Consider the following 19,382-nt stretch of genomic DNA (forward strand, 5'->3'; position numbering starts at 1 on the left):
TCTTTTTCATTCATTGGGAATTGAATACTTTAACACATGAACTTTTCCTGGAGATCAGTGTTAAATTTGTTAACAACATGGCGTCAAATTAATGCTACATGGTCATTGTTCATATTTGAGGATAGGGTTAATGTATTTTAGTTGACTTTCACATTATAGTGCAGCACTGTCTTTCCCCTCTTTTTTGTTAAGGTATCAGTTAAAATGAAGCAATACAAAGATGAACTTTTGGCTTCCTGTTTGACTTTTATTCTGACCCTCCCACATAACATTATTGAACTTGATATTAAAGCCTACGTTCCTGCTTTGCAGGTAGGTGCATTATCTTAAGCAAATCCATTTCTTTTTGCAGTATTACATTTCCTAGAAAAATGAGAAATAGTACAGTTTTGCCATAGCAGTGATAGCAGGTGCTAACCCATCAGACATTCCTGGTTCAAATTCTGCTTCTGCTGCTTAGTTGGAACTTAGAACACTTGGCTTAGCCTCTCTAAACTTCCCTTGCAGGTAGACATGAAGATTAAATTGTCCATGTGTTGAAACTCCATAATGTAACAACAACTTTATAGACAGTAGTGCTTCTTTTCTTTTTTTTTTAAAGATTTATTTATTTATGTATACAAGAACTGGGGTACAGGCCAGAGGTGTGAAGGGTGAGAGGATTCATCAGGGACAGAGTGGGGAACAGAACAGGCTGATTTGACCGAAACACACTGCTGAGGGGAGCAGTGGGCGAGTCAGGAGAGGTCTGCTGCACCATGTGGGTAGCTCCTTGGCCAAGGATTAAACTCATGTGCTACAGTGGCTGCAGCTAGCTTCATAGGTTGTGTCTTAACCCCTTGCGCCAAGAGGGAGGCCCTAGTGCTTATTTTCTTGTTAACAACATGGAATATAACCACTTACCTCCAGCATTGTCTGCTATTAGGGCAGAAGAAAGATTTATTTATTAGAAACCACAATTAATTGGTATTATTTTTTCTTTAAATTTTAAAAATTAAGTTTCATTTTACCTTGTTTGTATTGATATCTAGATGGCTTTTAAACTGGGTCTGAGCTATACTCCATTGGCAGAAGTAGGCCTGAATGCCCTAGAAGAATGGTCAGTTTATATCTGCAAACATGTAATTCAGCCCTATTATAAAGACATTCTACCCAGCCTGGATGGATATCTGAAAACTTCAGCTGTATCAAGTAAGTTGACAGAATTGTGATGTATATCTTAATTAAAATGGCAATGTATTAACTATAATATGACCTCTGAAATTTGTATTTTACTTCTGAAATTTGAACTTAACATATTCAAAATATATTTGATTGTAGTTTTGTAATCTCCCACTTCTTTTCAATGTAATTGGGACATAAGGAAATAGAACTGAAGCATTTGTCTTATTTATTTATTTAATTTATTTTTTTAGACTTCTAAATTTTCTTACATCATTATTCATTTTTGGACAGTATTTGATTTCTCCCCTCAGGTCTAGTCCATGTAAATCTTTCACCACCATATCACCTGTAAACTGTCACTTGTATTCTTTCCACCCTGTTTTGATACCTCTCCCTCCCTTTTCCCTGCTGTATTCCTCAGATCTGAGCATGATCCCTACCGGCTCCATTCATTTTGCTGCAATTAGCATGAGTTTACCTTTTTTAATTGCTGAGTAGTATTCCATTATGTGTGTGCACCACATCTTCTTGATCCAGTCATCTGTTTTCGGGCATTTGGGTTGTTTCCATTTCTTAGGTATTGTGCTGCAGTAAACATCGAAGTGCAGATTTCCTTTTGAATTAATGTTTTTGTGTTCTTTGGGTATATTCCTACAAGTGGAATCACTGGATCATATGGTAGATCCATTTTGAGTAATTTGAGGAAACTCCACACAGCTTTCCATAGAGGTTGGACCAGTTTGCACTCCTACCAGCAGTGTAAGAGAGTTCTTTTTTCTCTACATCCTTTCCAGCATTTGCTGTTGTCAGTTTTTTCAATATGTGCCATTCTCACTGGTGTGAGGTGGTATCTCATTGTGATTTTGATTTGCATTTTCCTGATTACGCGTGATGCTGAACATTTTTTCATATGCCTGTTGCTGTTTGCATTTCCTCTTTGGGGAAGTTTCTTTTTAGCTCTTCTGCCCATTTTTTGGCCAAGTTGTTTATTTTTTTTTTGTTATTACATACGCTCTTTGTAGATCTTTAATACCAGTGTCTTATCAGTTGTATGGAATGCAAATATTCTCACCCAATATTTTAGGTGTCTCTTAGTTTTGGTTATTGTGTCTTTCACTGTGCAGAAGTGTTTTAGTTAGATATAGTCCTAGCTGTTTATCGTTTCCTTCATTTTCTTTGCTTCTGGGGATGAACCCTCAAAGATGTTCCTAAGATGTATGTCAGAGTGTTTTGCCTATGTTTTCTTCTATGTATTTTATGGTTTTAGGTATTAAGCCTTTTAAAATTTTTCCTCACTGACTACCAGGACAGAACTAGAATATGCTTGTGTTACATTTACATACAAGCATGTTTTCATTCTCTATTTCCACATTTATTTACCAATATATGTATAGATATATATTAATTGTGTGTGTGTGTGTGTGTCTGAGAAGTACAGACTGGGGAGAGGAAATAGAGGAAAGAAAGGAAAAAGAGGGTCATGAATTCACACTGATATACCCAGTTTCTATCCAGACCAAAAGATTTACTCTATAGTTTTCTGTACTTGCATCTTCCTTTTCCAATGTTGAAAAACCCAACTTCCTTCATCCTTAATCTTTTTATTTGATCAATTCCCCTATTTTTGTTCTCTTCAACCCTCTTGGACTTCCAGACCTCAAAAAGCTGTCCTAATATTTGTATGCCCTCACCTGCTCTGACTCTCACCTCAAGTTACTTTACCCCTCAGGGTTGCATTCCTCATGCTCCTTAGAACACCCCAAGACCCATCTTCCTCTGCACCCCCTAAAGGTTGTAGGATTGAACGCTCTGGAGGAAGAGAGGGAGGGGATCTCAAATGACTACCTCACTCCAAAGGTACAGTTACTTCAGATTACACTAAGATAGAACAGACGGTCAGTGGACATGACTGGTAATAACCCCAACTGCCACTATGATGCTGTGAGGAGGGTGTGGCATCAGTTCTGTGTGTTTCTGCACTGAAGTATTCAGGGGTGGTGGGGCATAGAGTTGGTAACTTACTGATTGACGGAAGAAAAGTTTTGTTCTATACTTATAATTTTTTTATAGGTTTATGATTGTTTTCATAAAAACAAAAATTCATAGGGCAGTAATTAACAACTGTAAATACTCTTTTTCCTCATCAAGCTTTCCTCCATAGTAGTTTTATTGTTCATTGATGATTATTCCTGAATCAGTTAGTACAGTGATACTTGTGAAATGGTGATTTTTCCTATTCTAACATTCCCTTTACACTAGTTGGCATTCTATTGTAAGAACTAATTTTCTCTTCTTGCCTATTATATTAGTAGGAACTTGTGGATTCTTATTTTTCCAGTGGGTGTAATCTTTTACCAACCATTACTGATTTTGATGCTCAAATTGTCCCAGCTTTTGCTTGTATATGAGAAGTAGGAACTGGCTTCACTATTAACATTTTTTTGTTTGTTCAAGAAACTCATTTGAACTTACTTGTTTAATTAAAATTAGGATTTAAATGTCTCTTTGGCAATGTAGTATGTTCTCTCTAGATTTCCTCAAAAATAAATGAATGTTATTTAAAATATATTTTTGTTTACTGTTGATAGATGAGACCAAGAATAACTTGGAGGTGTCAGCACTTTCTCGGGCTGTCCAGAAGGGATTTAATGAAGTTGTGTTAAAACAGCTGAAAAAGACAAAGAACATTTCATCAGTAAGAAATTCCTTGTGTTTCTTTACCTTAAGTAATAAGGAGATAAGATTCTAATGCTTGTGGACCTCCCCGGTGGCGCAGTGGTTGAGCGCTGGGTTGCGAAGCTGCCCGTGGCCTCTGCGGCGCCGCTTCAATCCCCGGCTGCTCCCCGGCCAAGGGAGGAGGGTCCCACATGGCGTGCAGACCTCTCCTGCCACCCACTGCTCCCCTCAGCAGTGTACTTTGGTCCTTCTGCCTGCTCTGCTCCCCGCTCTGGCTCTGGTGAATTCTCTCACCCTCCTGCACTTCTGACTGTACCCAGTGCATGTATAAACAAAACAAACAAACAAACAAACAAACAAACAAATAAAACATGCCTCTATAAAAAAAAAAAAAAAGATTCTAATGCTTGTGAAAAGTAAAAATTTTCATTTAAAATATAAAAATAACTTTAATATATTCATAGCAAAATGTGAGCTATATTAACTATTACTTTTATTTATTTGATCTTGTTTTCCTGTTTGTCTCTACCTTCAAAGATATTTAGTGGAAACAAAAAGTAATTTTATTCCTGTGTAGTAACTATGAGAATGCTGATATCATGCATATGTAAGTTTGATTCATTTACTAATTAGATCTTAATTCAATTCATGCCAGTTTATTTGGGTGATAATTCCTTTAGACCAATTCTTTTTGATGTGCAGTAGAAACAAAAAAAAAAACACATGTAAGTAGAGAAAGTTAATAAAAGGACAATACATATTTTAGGTATGGAGAAAAAATTAAAATTTGAAAAACCCTTAATGTCTAAAACTGCTAATGTAACTCTAGGGTAAATTCTTCCCACCTCTTTGACAGCTTTTGAGACTTGAATAAAGCTGGAAATGATTGTCTAAAATTTTAAAAATAATTTCATATCATATACATACAACAAGATAAAATTACTTGTGAGCATAAAAGTTTTTTTTAAGATTATTTATTTATTTATTTATTTATTTATTTATTTATTTATTTATTTATTTATACAAGCACTGGGTACAGTCAGAAGCGCGGGAGGGTGAGAGAATTCACTAGAGCCAGAGTGGAGAGCAGAACAGGCAGAAGGACCAAAGTACACTGCTTGAGGGGAGCAGCGTGCGGCAGGAGAGGTCTGTGCGCCATGTGGGACCCTCTCACCGGTGGCTGGTGATAGAACCGGCGCTGCAGAGGCTGCGGGCAGCTTCACAGCCCAGCGCTCAACCGCTGTGCCACAGGGGAAGCCCGTGAGCATAATAGTTTTGAAAATAAAATTTGCTGTTTTTTTAAATTTTATTTAGGGCCTCCCTGGTGACACAAGTGGTTAAGCACAGCACTGTAAAGCTATTTGCAGCATCCGCAGCATGAGTTGGATCCCCGGCCTGGGAGATGACCCACATGGTGCAGCAGACTTCTCTGCTGATAGCTTCATGATGCTGAGACTTAACACCTCACTCCACCAGGGCGCCCCAAAAGTAAAATTTCTTTACAGATAGTGTAACTCCTGTTTTCTAATCCGATGGTTCTTGAAATATAGACCTCTGGGGGTTTCAGGGTGCTAGACCAAAACTTCTTTTTACTCTTTTGGCATTTGTGTTCTGGTATTAAAGATGGGTAACACTTTGTTGGTTCTTTAGCATCTTCTTAAATTGTGATGTTTAGCACACATCTTTTTAATCTGTGTGATGAAACAGGAAGTATACATAAAGCAGTCTGCTGCATAGTGAAGTGTGACCATTGTTTTCTGGAAAACAATTTGTGTGATGCTTTGTGCTGTGAGTTAAAGTAGCTGCTGTTTTTCAAGAACACAATTTTTACTTGAAAGAAATAACTAACAGACTAATTGACTATTTAGTAAAATAAATAAACAGAACCAGCCTGTCACTTCAAATAAAACATCTGAGGAAATTTGTTGCTAAAGATAAAATTCCAATACATATGTGAAGATTTAAATTTTGGAAAACTTGTAGCCATCACCATGAACTTAAACAGCTTTTCATTATTTTAAAGCTTTTTGTAGTGAGATTGGTGGTGATAATAACAAATGTGTTTCTGCATGTAGTGAAATGTGTTGGTAATTGGAAGATCTGCATAACACAGCAAATCAGTATTTTCAGATGACCAATACATTATGTTACCAAATTATGCATGGGTAAAATATCCACTCATAGAGCAAGATAGACCAGTGGGTTTTATGTAATAGAGTATATAGACGTCAATGATAAGTTTTCAGATTCTACATTGTAACTAATCTTTAAGAAACTATGACTTCTTCATTTTGGTGTAGTATCAAAGAATAACCACAATTTCTAAAAAGGCTATAAATAATCTTTCCTCTTCCAGCTACAGCCCAAGAACAAGAGCTGTCTTTTGTCTACTTAGACAATAGGAGATATGCACAAGTGTGAAACAGTACCATTTTTCTAAGGATTTTTGTGTGTTTATTTGGAAAATGGAATTACTTTTTCTACGAAAAATGTCATTTGTTAGTATGTAATGGGTGTAGTATTTTTATTCATTTATTTTTTAAAGATTTTTTTTTAATGCATACAAGAGCTGGGGTGCAGACCAGAGGGGGCGGGGTAGGGAGTATGTGTCTGTGTGAGAGAGGGTTCGCCAGAGACAAAGTGGGGACCAAAACGGCAGATTGACTGAAATACACTGCTGAGAGGAGCAGCGGGATAGTCAGGAGAGGTCTGCTGCGCCATGTGTGTTGCTTCCTGACCTGGGAACGAACTCGTGCTGCAGTGTCTGCAGTTAGCTTCATCGGTTGCATGTTAACCCCTTGCACCACCAGGGAGGCCCGGGTGTAAAATTTTTAAATAAAATACAATTAAATGATTTCTAAGTTTTTACTTCTAGTATGATAAATAGTGATAAATATGACCCACATATATTTTGGATACTAAGTATTTTCTTAAGGGTGTAAAAGGTCCTGTCAAAAACTTTGGAACCACTGTCTAGAAAATGGACTAGAAAGTACAAAATTGAGGGAGAGATGATTTCATGAATTTGCAATAAACTTTAACAGCACTATGTGTAGGATAAAATAAATCACTAGGAGAAACATTTATAGAGCGGGGTATAAACTAGTTTTTCTTTCCTGATAATTCTCTTTAATTTTTGACTTTATTACATGTATACAATTATTCAAATTTTCAGAGTGAAGTACTGTCCTTACAAGAAATCAGGATTAGAGTGGTACAGATGCTTGGCTGCCTAGGAGGACAAATAAACAAAAATCTTCTAACAGGTAAATTTTTCTTTAAAATAAATTAACTTCTGTAGATATATTTGTACATTAACTTGGATATATATAGATCACAGTATATTGCTATTGCTCCTATGTGTGATTTATATATATATATATTTATATATATATATGTATATATATATATATATATAGCTCCTATGTGTGATTTATATATTTTGAAATAAGGTTGCAAATATGGTTACAGAGACTAATAGTTTGAGTAATTCATCATGCTAGCAGGGATATGGTCTAGCTTGGTTTGTTAAATATGCTTTCTATTTCTAATTAGAATCTAATTTGACACTTTTTTCTATATTAATCATTGTGTCAGAAATTCAAAGTTAATCCTTTTTTAAACCCAAATGTCTTAATATTTAGATATTTCAGATTATTATTTATAATGAGAATTTATGTTTTATATTTGTAAATATTTATCTGCATTTTTACTTTTGAAATTTTCTATTAAATATACTATGACCTTTGGGTTTTTAGGAAGTTAGAGACTATACTGAGAAAATAAGTGGTATAATAAAGAGATTTTTAATAAAAATACTATTCACTTATAACTCACAAAATAATTCTTTTTTTAAAAAGATTTATTTATTTATAAAAGATTTATTTATTTATGAGTATAAGAACTGGGGTACAGGCCAGAGATTGCGGGGTTGACAGGATTCACCAGAGACAGAGTGGAGAACAGAACAGTCAGAGTGACTGAAATACACTGCTGAGGGGAGCAGCGGGCGAGACAGGAGAGGTCTGCTGGGCGATGTGGGTTGCTCCTTGCGGGCTGGGGATCGAACTCCTGCTGCAGAGGCTGTGGATTGCTTCATAGTGCAGTGCTTAACCCCTTGCGCCACCAGGGTGGCCCTTAAAAATTTATTTATTTATGCATACAAGAGCCCGGGTGTGGGCCAGAGGTGCGGGATTGGAGAGGTGAGAGGACTCAGCAGAGACAGACTGGGGAGCAGAACAGGTGATTGACTGAAATACATTCTTGAGAGCAGTAGTGAGGGGAGACAGGAGACATCTGCAGCACCATATGGGTCACCTCCCTGGCTAGGGATCTAACTGGTACTGCAATAGCTGCAGATTGCTTCATAGTGCTGACGCTTAACCTGTTGCACCAACAGGAGGCCCCCAAATACCTCAACTCTTACTGAAATTGGAAATCAAATGTTAGAGACTGTTAGACTTGTTTAGAAATAATTTTACTTTAAATTAAATTCAAAAATAGTGCATCAGTGATTTCTAGTGTTGTAATTATATGTGTGTAATAAAAACCAGCATTTAAAAGATGAATAAAGTGTTTAACTTAAAAGCATATGTACTCTGTTCACTAATGCATTGTAGAGCAATTGGTTTTAAAAGTATTTTGAATTCTAAAAAAGTTCTTCTAAATCTTTTTTAACAGCTGCATCCTCAGATGAAATGATGAAGAAGTGTGTGGCATGGGATAGAGAAAAAAAGCTCAGCTTTGCAGTACCATTTATAGAAATGAAACCTGTCATTTACCTAGATATTTTCTTGCCTCGAGTGACAGAATTAGCACTTTCAGGGAGTGACAGACAAACAAAAGTACTTTACTTTTATTTTTTTATCACACTCAATTTGTTAGAGTCTATTGCTTTTCAGACATATGTTTGTTAGGAGATAGGTAATATATTTCAGCCATTCCAATATCATAACTTATATATTTCCTAGTTAGAAAACTTCTCAATTATCAGAAGTAGGCGTTAATTGGTAAATGAAAATGGAGCATAAATTAGCTTAATAGATAATTATTTGGTAAAACATTAATATATTCAAATTATTTGTAATAGAAAACACAGGCAAAAGGCATTTAAAGTGCTGTTAAGTCTATGCTTGATTATCTTCTCTTGCTGGGTATATTAGAAACAGAAAATTTCAAATTTTTATATTAATTTCTAATCTTATATTTTTATATTAATTTGTGAATTTCCAGAGTGCTTCAAAAATATATTTTTAAAAAATGGTAGTTGAACATGTCCTAACAAATGAAGCAGTGTTCCATAATATGGAAGGAAGTATTGAAATACATTTCTTATGAATATTCTAGTCCCAATGTTTAAAACTTCAAAGTTTGAGTTTTTAACTCTTGGATAAAGATCAGAGTGAACAGAAGCATTCACTTTATACAAGAACTACTCATGTCAGTAAATTTATTTTCATGTGGGATTATTTGCTACAAAAGCTTTTTTTTATGGCTCAATTGAATAAAATTTTAAAATATTCTCTTGTAAACCTGAAGACTTAAATTGTGTTGAACTCCTCCCTGTTTCAGGTTGCAGCTTGTGAACTTTTACATAGCTTGGTTATGTTCATGCTGGGAAAATCTACTCAAATGCCTGAAGGTGGTCAGGGTTCTCCACCAATGTACCAGCTCTACAAGCGAACTTTCCCCGTGCTACTTAGACTTGCGTGTGATGTAGATCAGGTAAGTGAAGAATTTTGAATCTGAAAAAGTTCCCACCCCCCTTTTCTGACTTTAATCCCTCTTCTCCTCCCCCTGCCCCCCAACTGTAGTGTGTCTCTGGTCTATAGTTGCTTGTTGATTTTGATTTTTACTTTATTGCAATTAGTCTTTTTCCTGGTCCCTTATTTAGGTTTTCTAAATTCCTGCTATGAGTGAGACCATCTGGTAGTTTTCTTTTTCTTTCTGACTTATTTCGCTGAGCATGATCCCTTCCAACTTCATCCATGTTGCTGCAAATTGCATGAGTTTATCTTTTTAGATTGCTGAGTAATAGTCCATGGTGTATATATACCACACCTTCTTGATCCAATCATCTATTTTTGGGCATTTGGGTTGTTTCCATAGCTTAGCTATTGTAAATAGTGCTGCTATAAGCATAGGCGTGTACAGGTGCCCTTTGGAATTAATGTTTTTGTGTCCTTTGGGTAAATACCTAGGAGTGGAGTTGCTGAATCATATAGAAGCTCTGTCTTTAGTAGGTCAAAAAATCTCCAGACAGCTTTCCATAGTGGTTGGACCAGTTTGCACTCCCACCAGCAGTGCAGGAGAGTTCCTTTTTCTCCGCACCCTCGCCAACATTTGTTATTGTTAGTTTTTTTAATATGTGCCGTTCTCACTGGTGTAAGATGGTATCTCATGGTAGTTTTGATTTGCATTACCCTGATTACAAGTGATGTTGAACATTTTTCCTATGCCTGTTGGCCATATGCATTTCCTCTGCTATCTTGATAACACTGAGTCTTTAACCCCTACACCACTAGGAAGGTCATTGCTTCTTCTTTTCTGACATGAATTCCCTTTCTTTTTTTTTATTTATATTTTATTTTTTAATGAAGTACCAATGTTTTATATCCTTGTTAGTTTATTTGACAGTATAGGATTTCTTGGCTCAGGTGTGGTCACTCAACTCTCCCACCACTGAAGCGCCTATAATCCTCCACCATAGTCCATGGTGTTCTCTGCCCCCACCCTGTGCTCACCATTCCCCCTCTCCTTTCCCCTCCCCACCTTGATGCTTCAGATCTGTGGTCAGTTTTCAAGGTTGGTTTTAAGGTTTGTCTTTGTTTGACCCTTGTTTGTTTTCTCTATATTCCACATGTGAGTGACACCATCTGGTATTTATCTTTCTCTTCTGGCTTATTTAAGCTTAGCATAATCTCCTCCAACTCCTTTCATGTTGCTGCAAATGGCGTGAATTAATTTTTTTTTTGAATCCCAAGTAGTGTTCCATTTTGTATGCATACATCTTCTTGATCTATTCATCTGTTTTGGGGGATTTAGTTTGTTTCCATAGCTGGTCTGTTGTAGATAGTGCTGCAATAAACATAGGAGTGCAGGTTTCCTTTCCCAAACAAATGAAAATCATTCGGTTTACCTGAATCATGTATGCAGGTGTGCACACATAAACACACACAAACTCAGCATTTTTTTTTTTTTAAAGATTTATTTTTATTTATTTATACAAGCACTGGGTACAGTCAGAAGCGCGGGAGGGTGAGGGAATTCACCAGAGCCCGAGCGGGGAGCAATGCAGGCAGAAGGACTGAAGTACACTGCTGAGGGGAGCAGCGGGCAGCAGGAGAGATCTGCGTGCCATGTGGGACCTTCCTCTGGTGGCCAGGAAGCAGCTGGGGATCGAACCAGTGCTGCAGAGGCCACGGGCAGCTTTGCAACCCAGCGCTCAACCGCTGCGCCACTGGGGAGGCCCAAACTCAGCATATTTTTAATTAATTATTTTTATACATATTTTTTAAAGATTTGTTTATTTCATTATACAAGCACTGAGTACAGTCAGAAGCGTGGGAGGGTTAGGGTGAGAGAATTCACCAGAGCCAGAGCGGGGAACAGAACAGGCAGAAGGACCGAAGTACACTGCTGAGGGGAGCAGCGGGTGTAGCAGGAGAGGTCTGCGTGCCAGGTGGGACCCTCGCCGGCGGCCAGGGATTGAACCGGCGCTGCAGAGGCTACAGGGAGCTTTGCAGCCCAGCACTCAACCGCTGCGCCACTGGGGAGGCCCATATTTATTTATTTATTTTAAAGATTTATTTATTTTTATACACGAACCGGGCTACAGGCCAGATGTGCAGGAGGGTGAGAGGATTCACCGGAGACAGTGCGGGGAACAGAACAGGCAGACTGAAGAAATACACTGCTGAGGGCAGGAGTGGGCCAGATAGGGGAGGTCTGCTTCGCCATGTGGGATTCTCGCCGGGCGGCCGGGATCGAACCGGTGCTGCAGAGGCTGCAGACAGCTTCACAGTGCTGTGCTCAGCCACCTGTGCCACCAGGGAGGCCCTCAGCATATTTTTTAAATTAAAAAAAATTAGTGCACTCTTGTTATATTGTGTATGATGGCACTGTATGTGATTTATAGGAATAGGTTCATACCTCCTCAGATATATATCTCCACTCCACACATACAACCAAAAGCACTGGTAATCCTTTACCATAGACTGTTGGGCCTCCTCTTCCCTTTATTCCCACTTCCTACCTTCCCCCTCTGGTAGCCTTAATTCTAAGGCTTAATAGGGCTTGTTTTGGCTGAGGTACATCATTTCCTTTGTTTTTTCCTCTATATACCACATTTGAGTGAAATTATCTGGTATGTCTTTCTCCCTGTATTAATTTTACTTTGCATATTCCCTTCCAGTTCTATCCATGTTGTTGCAAATGACAAGAGTTCATCTTGTTTTATAGTTGAGTAGTAGTTCATCTGTTTCTTCATCTTGGTAGATAGACTGTACTGACCTAGAATTTTGTCCATATCTTTAACGTTACTGAATTTTCTGGCATAGAGTTGTTCATAGTAAACTCTTAAGATCATTTGCATTTCTGTGCTACCTGTGTTTTTTTCTTCTCTTTTATTTGTAATTGTGTTCTTAATGTTTTTTTTCTTTTATTTCAGCCTAGCTAAAGGTTAATTATTGCTTGTCTTCTCAAAGAAGTAGTTCTTAGTTTCATGAATTTCTTTTTGTATTGACTTTTTGATGTCTATTTCATTTACTTCAATTCTTATTTTTATTATTTCCTTCTACTAAATTTGGGGTTGTTCTCTTTCTCAAGTTGCTTTAGGTGTGATATTAGATTGTTTATTTGAGATTTTTCTTGCTTCTTAATCTGGGCCTGTATTGTAATTATCTTCACTCTTCAGACTGCTTTTGGTACATCTCAGAGACTCTGGTAGCTTGTATCATCATTTTCATTCATCTCAGGGTATTTTTAAATTTCTGCTTTGATTTCCTCTTTTATCTGATAGCTGTTAAGTTGCATGTTGCTTAGTCTATTTAATATTTTTCCTGGTTTTTCTTTTTTTGTCACTGATTTCTAACTTTATGGCATTCTGGTCAGAAAGAATACTAGGTACAATTTTGATCTTTGTATTTTATTTACAGTTTACTTATGTCCAAGATATGATCTGTTCTTGAAAATGTCCTATGTGCAATTGAAAAAAATATGTATACAGTGGTTTGGGGGTGAAATATTCTGTGTATGTCAAACCTGTTTATTCTAGTTCTTCATTTAAGGCTATTGTTTCTTTGTCTTTTTGTCTTATTGAACTGTCTGTAGATGTCAGTGGAACATTACAATTCTTTAGCAGTATTGTGGTGGTGTCAGTATTTCTCTTTGTTTCTGTTGTTTTTGGTTCTGTTACTGTTTTCAGTACCTTTGTGCTCCAGCATTGAGTACAGATATATTTATGAGTGGTATTTCTTCTTGTATTAGTTCTTAGTCTAATACTTATGTAGTGTCCATCTCTTACTACTTTTTTTAACTGAAAGTCTTTTTTCAGATATAGTTGTTCCTGATTTTTGTTGGGTTGCCATTTGCTTGTTTACTTGTCTTCAAGATTTTAACTCTAAGTCTGTATTTTTCTTTGTTGGTAAGATGAGTTTCTTATAAACAACAGAAGGTTGAACTTTGTTTTGAAATCCGTTCAGTCACACTACGTCTTTTGACTGGTGAGTTTAGGTCATTTACATTTAAGGTGATTATTGCAACATATAAGTTTTCATTGTCATTATGTTACTGTTTTTGGTTTGTCTTCGCTATTTTTGATGATTTCATGTTATTTTTTATTTTAATTCCATGCCCATTGTCTTATGTGTTACTTCTATTAAATTTTGCTTGAGTGTTCTAGTAAGATTATTGTAGGCTTTTTGCATGTCTCATTAGACAATCTGGTCTCTGACTTGTTCTGATGGGCTGCATTGTTACTTTCTCCCTCCTCTAAGTGATTTAGTTGTGTATTGCCTCAATATTTAGAATTTCTTTCTTGTGCAGCTTGCTGTTGATAAATTCTTTCAGGTTTTGCTCTAAGTCCCATATTTTTCCTCCTATTTTGATTATTAATCTTACTGGGTGAAGAATTCTAGGCAGGAAGTTATTTTTTTTAAAAATACTTTAAATATCTCTTTCCATTTCCTTCATGCTTATAATGTTCCTACTGAGTAGTTCTCTGACAGTCTCATTGGTGCTTCATTATGGGTTTACTGTTTTTTTCTTTTGATGTTTTTAATATTCTGTCTTGGTCATTGGCTTTCGACAGCTTTATTATAATGTGCCTTGGTGTTTGCGCATGCCATTTATTATTTATTTATTTATTTATTTATTTATGCAAGCACTGAGTATAGTCAGAAGCACTGGAGGGTGAGAGAATTCACCAGAGCGGGAAACAGAACAGGCAGACTGATGAAATACACTACCGAGGGGAGCAGCCGGTGTGGCAGGAGAGGTCTGTCGCACCGCACCATGTGGGACCCTCGTTAGGGATTGAACTGGCGCTGCAGAGGCGCTCATCTGCTGTGCCACAGGGGGGTGCCCTGTGCATGCCATTTAAATGAAACTCTAAAATGTAAAATTATTCTAGTAATAAAGTAATGGCTTTGTTTCCTCAGGTGACAAGGCAACTATATGAGCCACTGGTTATGCAACTGATTCATTGGTTCACTAACAATAAGAAATTTGAAAGTCAGGATACTGTTGCCTTACTAGAAACAATACTGGTAAGTAATGGTTAATTATTTTCTTGCTATTCCTCTTGAGTAATTATGTTTGATGTATATTTACATCTTTTAAAGAAAAGCTACCTGTTAGGGTACCAAAATGTAGCATCTAGCTACTTCATATCATCTTTTTTTTATTTTAGAGAATTGGTGAAATGGCATTTTAACGATTCCAATTTGAATCTTCCTCAGACTTATTGGCCATATTTATTTACTTAAGTATTAATTTTGTATCTCTTCAAGCAGAAACCACATATTCTTTCTTTATTTCATTTTTTTTTTTTTTTTTGGAGGGTGGTTATAAATTTGAATTCACATGAAGTCTATGTGTGTGCGCTGAGGTTTGAAGAAGTAAATAAGAACATTCTTTGAAAAAAAAAAAAGAACATTCTTTGACTTTTATCTGAATTGTATTTTTTAAAAGAAAAAATCTATAGTACAATTATTAAGAGTAAAAGGAATTTTGTAAGCTTATCCAAGTTTTCTTGTGCATTCATCTACTAACGGACCCTAGAAACCTTAACTCACTATTTACCTAGAACTGGTGACTGTAGAAATAAAATTGCTTGAATTTGATCACTTGTTCACTGAGGGAAGAATGAACCTTAGTATCTTTTGATACTTATTTTATTATAACTTGTTCATTATTTGCAAACAGTTTTACATTGGGCTCCTTTAATAGTCATCTTATTTAATTTTACCTGTTATTTGAACATATAACTTTGTTTTGTCATATATATTGACTTTGGAATAAAAGCCAAGTTTGTCCAGACAAATGCCATTTAATTTCAGGTTTTTGCAAATTGATTCCAACTTGAATCTGAGTGTCAGTTTCTGTTAACTTTAAGAGAGCCAGAGGAAATAAAGAATTTGATAAGGGCATCCAGATAGAGGAAATATGGCATCAAATACTTGGAGTGTTTGTGAGGAGTTTGATCTGTTTTGAGTTTTGTTTACATTAGTTTTACTAGTGTTTACTTTTTCTTGAATAGTGTTCTAAATTGATTTTCATAACACTGTGCTCAGAGGTGGAATAATACCTTCAGTTGTCATTTTATACTTTGTTTCAGGATGGCATCGTGGACCCTGTTGACAGTACCTTAAGAGATTTTTGTGGTCGGTGTATTCGAGAATTTCTCAAATGGTCCATTAAGCAGACTACCCCACAGCAACAGGAAAGAAGTCCAGTAAACACCAAATCACTTTTCAAGCGATTGTACAGCTTTGCACTTCACCCCAATGCTTTTAAGAGGCTAGGAGCATCACTTGCTTTTAATAATATCTATAGGGAATTCAGGTAAGTATCCACATGACATGGAGGAATGTCAAAGACTTCTTAAAAACTTTTACTATTGATTTTGAAGAGCAAGAAAGTGTTTATGTATCCATGTAGTCATATATCAAGCATTTAATAAGTAATATGTGCTCTGGGAATTGCAAAATGAATAAAATGCAGTTTGCCCTCAAGAAGTGTTCAGAAACTACTGAGAAATACATGCAAACATAATCTGTGTTTTGGATGAGCATCTTACAAATATAATAAGAGATGTAAAACAGTGTCTTTTGGAGTTTGTAAGAGGAGTATCTAAACCAGTTTAAGTAGGTTAGGGTAGGCTTCCTGTAAATGAGACTTTTGAGATGAGATTTGAAGTATAGAAATCAGCTAGAGCATTCTAAATCAAAGAAATAGGATGATATATCAGGACATGTAAGCATTTCATACTTGCAGACTGTGAAATTAAGGTTTGGAAGGGAGTATAGGGAGACTGGCCGGAAACTTATCTGTTGGGTTAATAAATGTAAGTCACCTCTAGTGACATCACATTCCTGAACTAGTGGGAGCAGGGGGGTGACATGGTTAGATATCCTCTTCACATTCACTTGCCAGTAGCTATTTAGACAGTAGATCTTAGTGGGACAGGAAATGAGGGCCGGGCACCAGTGAAATGGCTGTTCCACAAGTCCAAGAAAAAAGAAAATTAGTTCCTATCCTGAGGTAGTTGTGGTATTTGCTTATTAGTTTAGCATTATTTGTTAAGAATATTATATGCCAGAACTGTTCTAAATGTTGGAGATATAACCTTTTGTGAGGGTTGCATTTAAGAAAAAGACATAGTAAATCACATAGATTAAAATTTGTAGCTAAAATTTGTGCATTTTAAGTAGTGATATACACTTACCAGGTAGTCATACAGTGAGGAACTTGACCTTGTTTGGTCAGAATAACTTCTCTCAGGAAATGGATAAAGACAGAGAAGAGGGGAGTGGTTGTTAAGGTAAGATAGATGATAGGTAGATGGATAAGGTTGATAGATGATAGATAGGAGTCTGTGTGTGCATGTGCGTATGTACACATGTCTGAAAATTGGTAGCATTTGATGCTAGTACATTATTTTCAAGAAAATTTTTTTTTAAATAATAAATTTTATTTTTATATTCCCCATACAATTGCAACCCCCCCATTCTGACCCCAATCCCTCCCCTCCCGAACCCCAACCCCAAAAAGTGTCTCTGGTTCAGAGTTTTTTGTTGATTTTGATTTTCACTTTCTTATAGTTATTCATTTTCCTGGTCCCTTATTTAAGTTTTCTAGATTCCTGCTATGAGTGAGACCATCCAGTATTTTTCTTTTTCTTTCTGGCTTATTTCGCTGCACATGATCCCTTCCAGCGCCATCCATGTTGCTGCAAATTGCATGTGTTTATCTTTTTTGAATGCTGAGTAATATTCCATGGTATATATGTACCACATCTTCTTGATCCAGTCATCTATTTTGGGGCATTTGGGCTGTTTCCAAGGTTAGCTATTGTAAACAGTGCTGCTATAAACATAGGGGTGCAGGTGTTCTTTGGAATTGATGTTTCTGTGTCCTTTGGGTAAATACCTAGGAGTGGAATTGCTGGATCATATGGAAGCTCTATGTTTAGTAGGTCCAGAAATCTCCACACAGCTCTCCATAGTGGTTGGACCAGTTTGCACTCCCACCAACAGTGCAGAAGAGTTCGTTTTTCTCCACACCCTCGCCAACATTTGTTGTTGCTAGTTTTTTTAATATGGGCCATTCTCACTGGTGTAAGATGGTATCTCATGGTAGTTTTGATTTGCATTTCCCTGATTACACGTGATGTTGAACATTTTTTCATTTGCCTGTTGGCCATTTGCATTTCCTCTTCAGAGAAGTTTCTTTTTAGCTCTTCTGCCCATTTTTTGACTGGATTATTTTCTTTGTTGTTGTTGAGTCTCATCAGCTCTTTGCAGGTTTTTGTGATCAGTCCTTTATCATTAGTGTTGTGTGCAAAAATTTTCTCCCAGTTGGTGGAGTTTCTCTTTGTTTTTGTTATTGTCTCTTTTGCTGTGCAGAAGCTCTTTAATTTGATGTAGTCCCAGCTGTTGATCTTTGCCTTCACTATCACTGCTTTGGGTGATGTGTCTGTAAAGATGTCTTTGATGTGCAAATCACGTAGTGTTTCGCCTATATTTCCTTCTATGTATTTTATGGTTTCAGGACTTATGTCTAGTTCTTTAATACATTTTGAGTTGATTTCTGTGCATGGTGTGAGGTAGTGGTCAAGCTTCATTCTTTTGCATGTAGTGACCCAGTTTTCCCAGTACCATTTATTGAACAAACTTTCTTTGCTCCAATGCATAGTCTTTGCTCCTTTGTCAAAGATTAGTTGACCATAAATCTGTGTGTTTATTTCTGGATTTTCTGTTCGATTCCATTGGTCTGAATGTCTGTTCTTGTTCCAATACCATGCGGTTTTGATGATTATGGCTTTGTAGTATAGTTTGAAGTATGGGTGTGTGATGCCTCCATTCCCTTCTTTTTTTTTCAGGAGAGCTTTGGCTATTCGGGGTTTTTGTGATTCCATATGAATTTCATCATTAATTGTTCTATTTCTTTGAAGAATGACATTGAAATTTTGATTGGAATAGCATTGAATCTATATATTGCTTTTGGTAGGATGGCCATTTTAATAATGTTTATTCTTCCAATCCATGAGTAGGGGATGTCTTTCCATTTCTTTGTGTCTTCTTCTATTTCTTTTAACAGTGTTTTATAGATTTTTTTGTATAGGTCCTTTACCTCTTTTGTTAGATTTATTCCCAAATATTTGATTTTTTTTTGTTTCGATAATAAAAGGGATGGTTTTTTTAATTTCTTCTTCTTCAGATTTACTGTTTGTGTATAGGAAGGCTACTGACTTTTGCGTGTTGATTTTGTATCCCTCCACTTTCCTGAACTGATTAATGAGTTGAATTAGTTTTTCTGTGGAGTTTTTGGTGTTCTCTATGTATATTATCATATCATCTGCAAATAGTGATAGTTTGACTTCTTCTTTTCCTATTTGGATTCCTTGTATGTCTTTCTTTTGTCTTACTGCTCTGGCTAGGACTTCCAGTATTATATTGAAAAGCAGTGGTGAGAGTGGACATCCTTGTCTTGTTCCAGATCTTAATGGAATTGCTTTCAGCTTTTCACCATTGAGAATGATACTGGCTGTTGGCTTGTCATATATGGCCTTTATGACGTTGAGGTATGTTCCTTGTATCCCAAGAATTTCAAGGGCTTTTATCATGAATGGGTGTTGCACTTTGTCGAAAGCTTTCTCAGCATCTATTGATATTATCATATGGTTTTTATATTTCTTTTTGTTGATGTGTTGGATAACGTTGATTGATTTTCGGATGTTGAACCATCCTTTTGTCCCTGAAATGAATCCTACTTGGTCCTGGTGAATTATCTTATGGATACACTGTTGGATTCTGATAGCT

General features: G+C 36.5%; 1 protein-coding gene across 2 annotated transcripts in view; it reads left to right on the top strand.

Annotated features, from left to right (window-relative positions):
* The window catches only part of PRKDC (protein kinase, DNA-activated, catalytic subunit), a gene marked incomplete at both ends in the record, with an annotated part of 233,410 nt that overhangs the window by 23,118 nt on the left and 190,910 nt on the right, over positions 1–19,382 (top strand). For both annotated transcript variants that reach the window (XM_084229434.1, XM_084229435.1), the window contains 8 exons: positions 193–312; positions 1,032–1,191; positions 3,753–3,859; positions 7,016–7,106; positions 8,521–8,684; positions 9,412–9,564; positions 14,499–14,606; positions 15,677–15,903. In XM_084229434.1, the coding sequence (XP_084085560.1) occupies positions 193–312; positions 1,032–1,191; positions 3,753–3,859; positions 7,016–7,106; positions 8,521–8,684; positions 9,412–9,564; positions 14,499–14,606; positions 15,677–15,903 (1,130 nt within the window). The remainder of the gene's footprint in view (positions 1–192; positions 313–1,031; positions 1,192–3,752; positions 3,860–7,015; positions 7,107–8,520; positions 8,685–9,411; positions 9,565–14,498; positions 14,607–15,676; positions 15,904–19,382) is intronic.

Source organism: Talpa europaea (genome assembly GCF_964194135.1).
Source record: "Talpa europaea genome assembly, chromosome: 3".
Classification (NCBI taxonomy): Eukaryota; Metazoa; Chordata; class Mammalia; order Eulipotyphla; family Talpidae; genus Talpa; species Talpa europaea.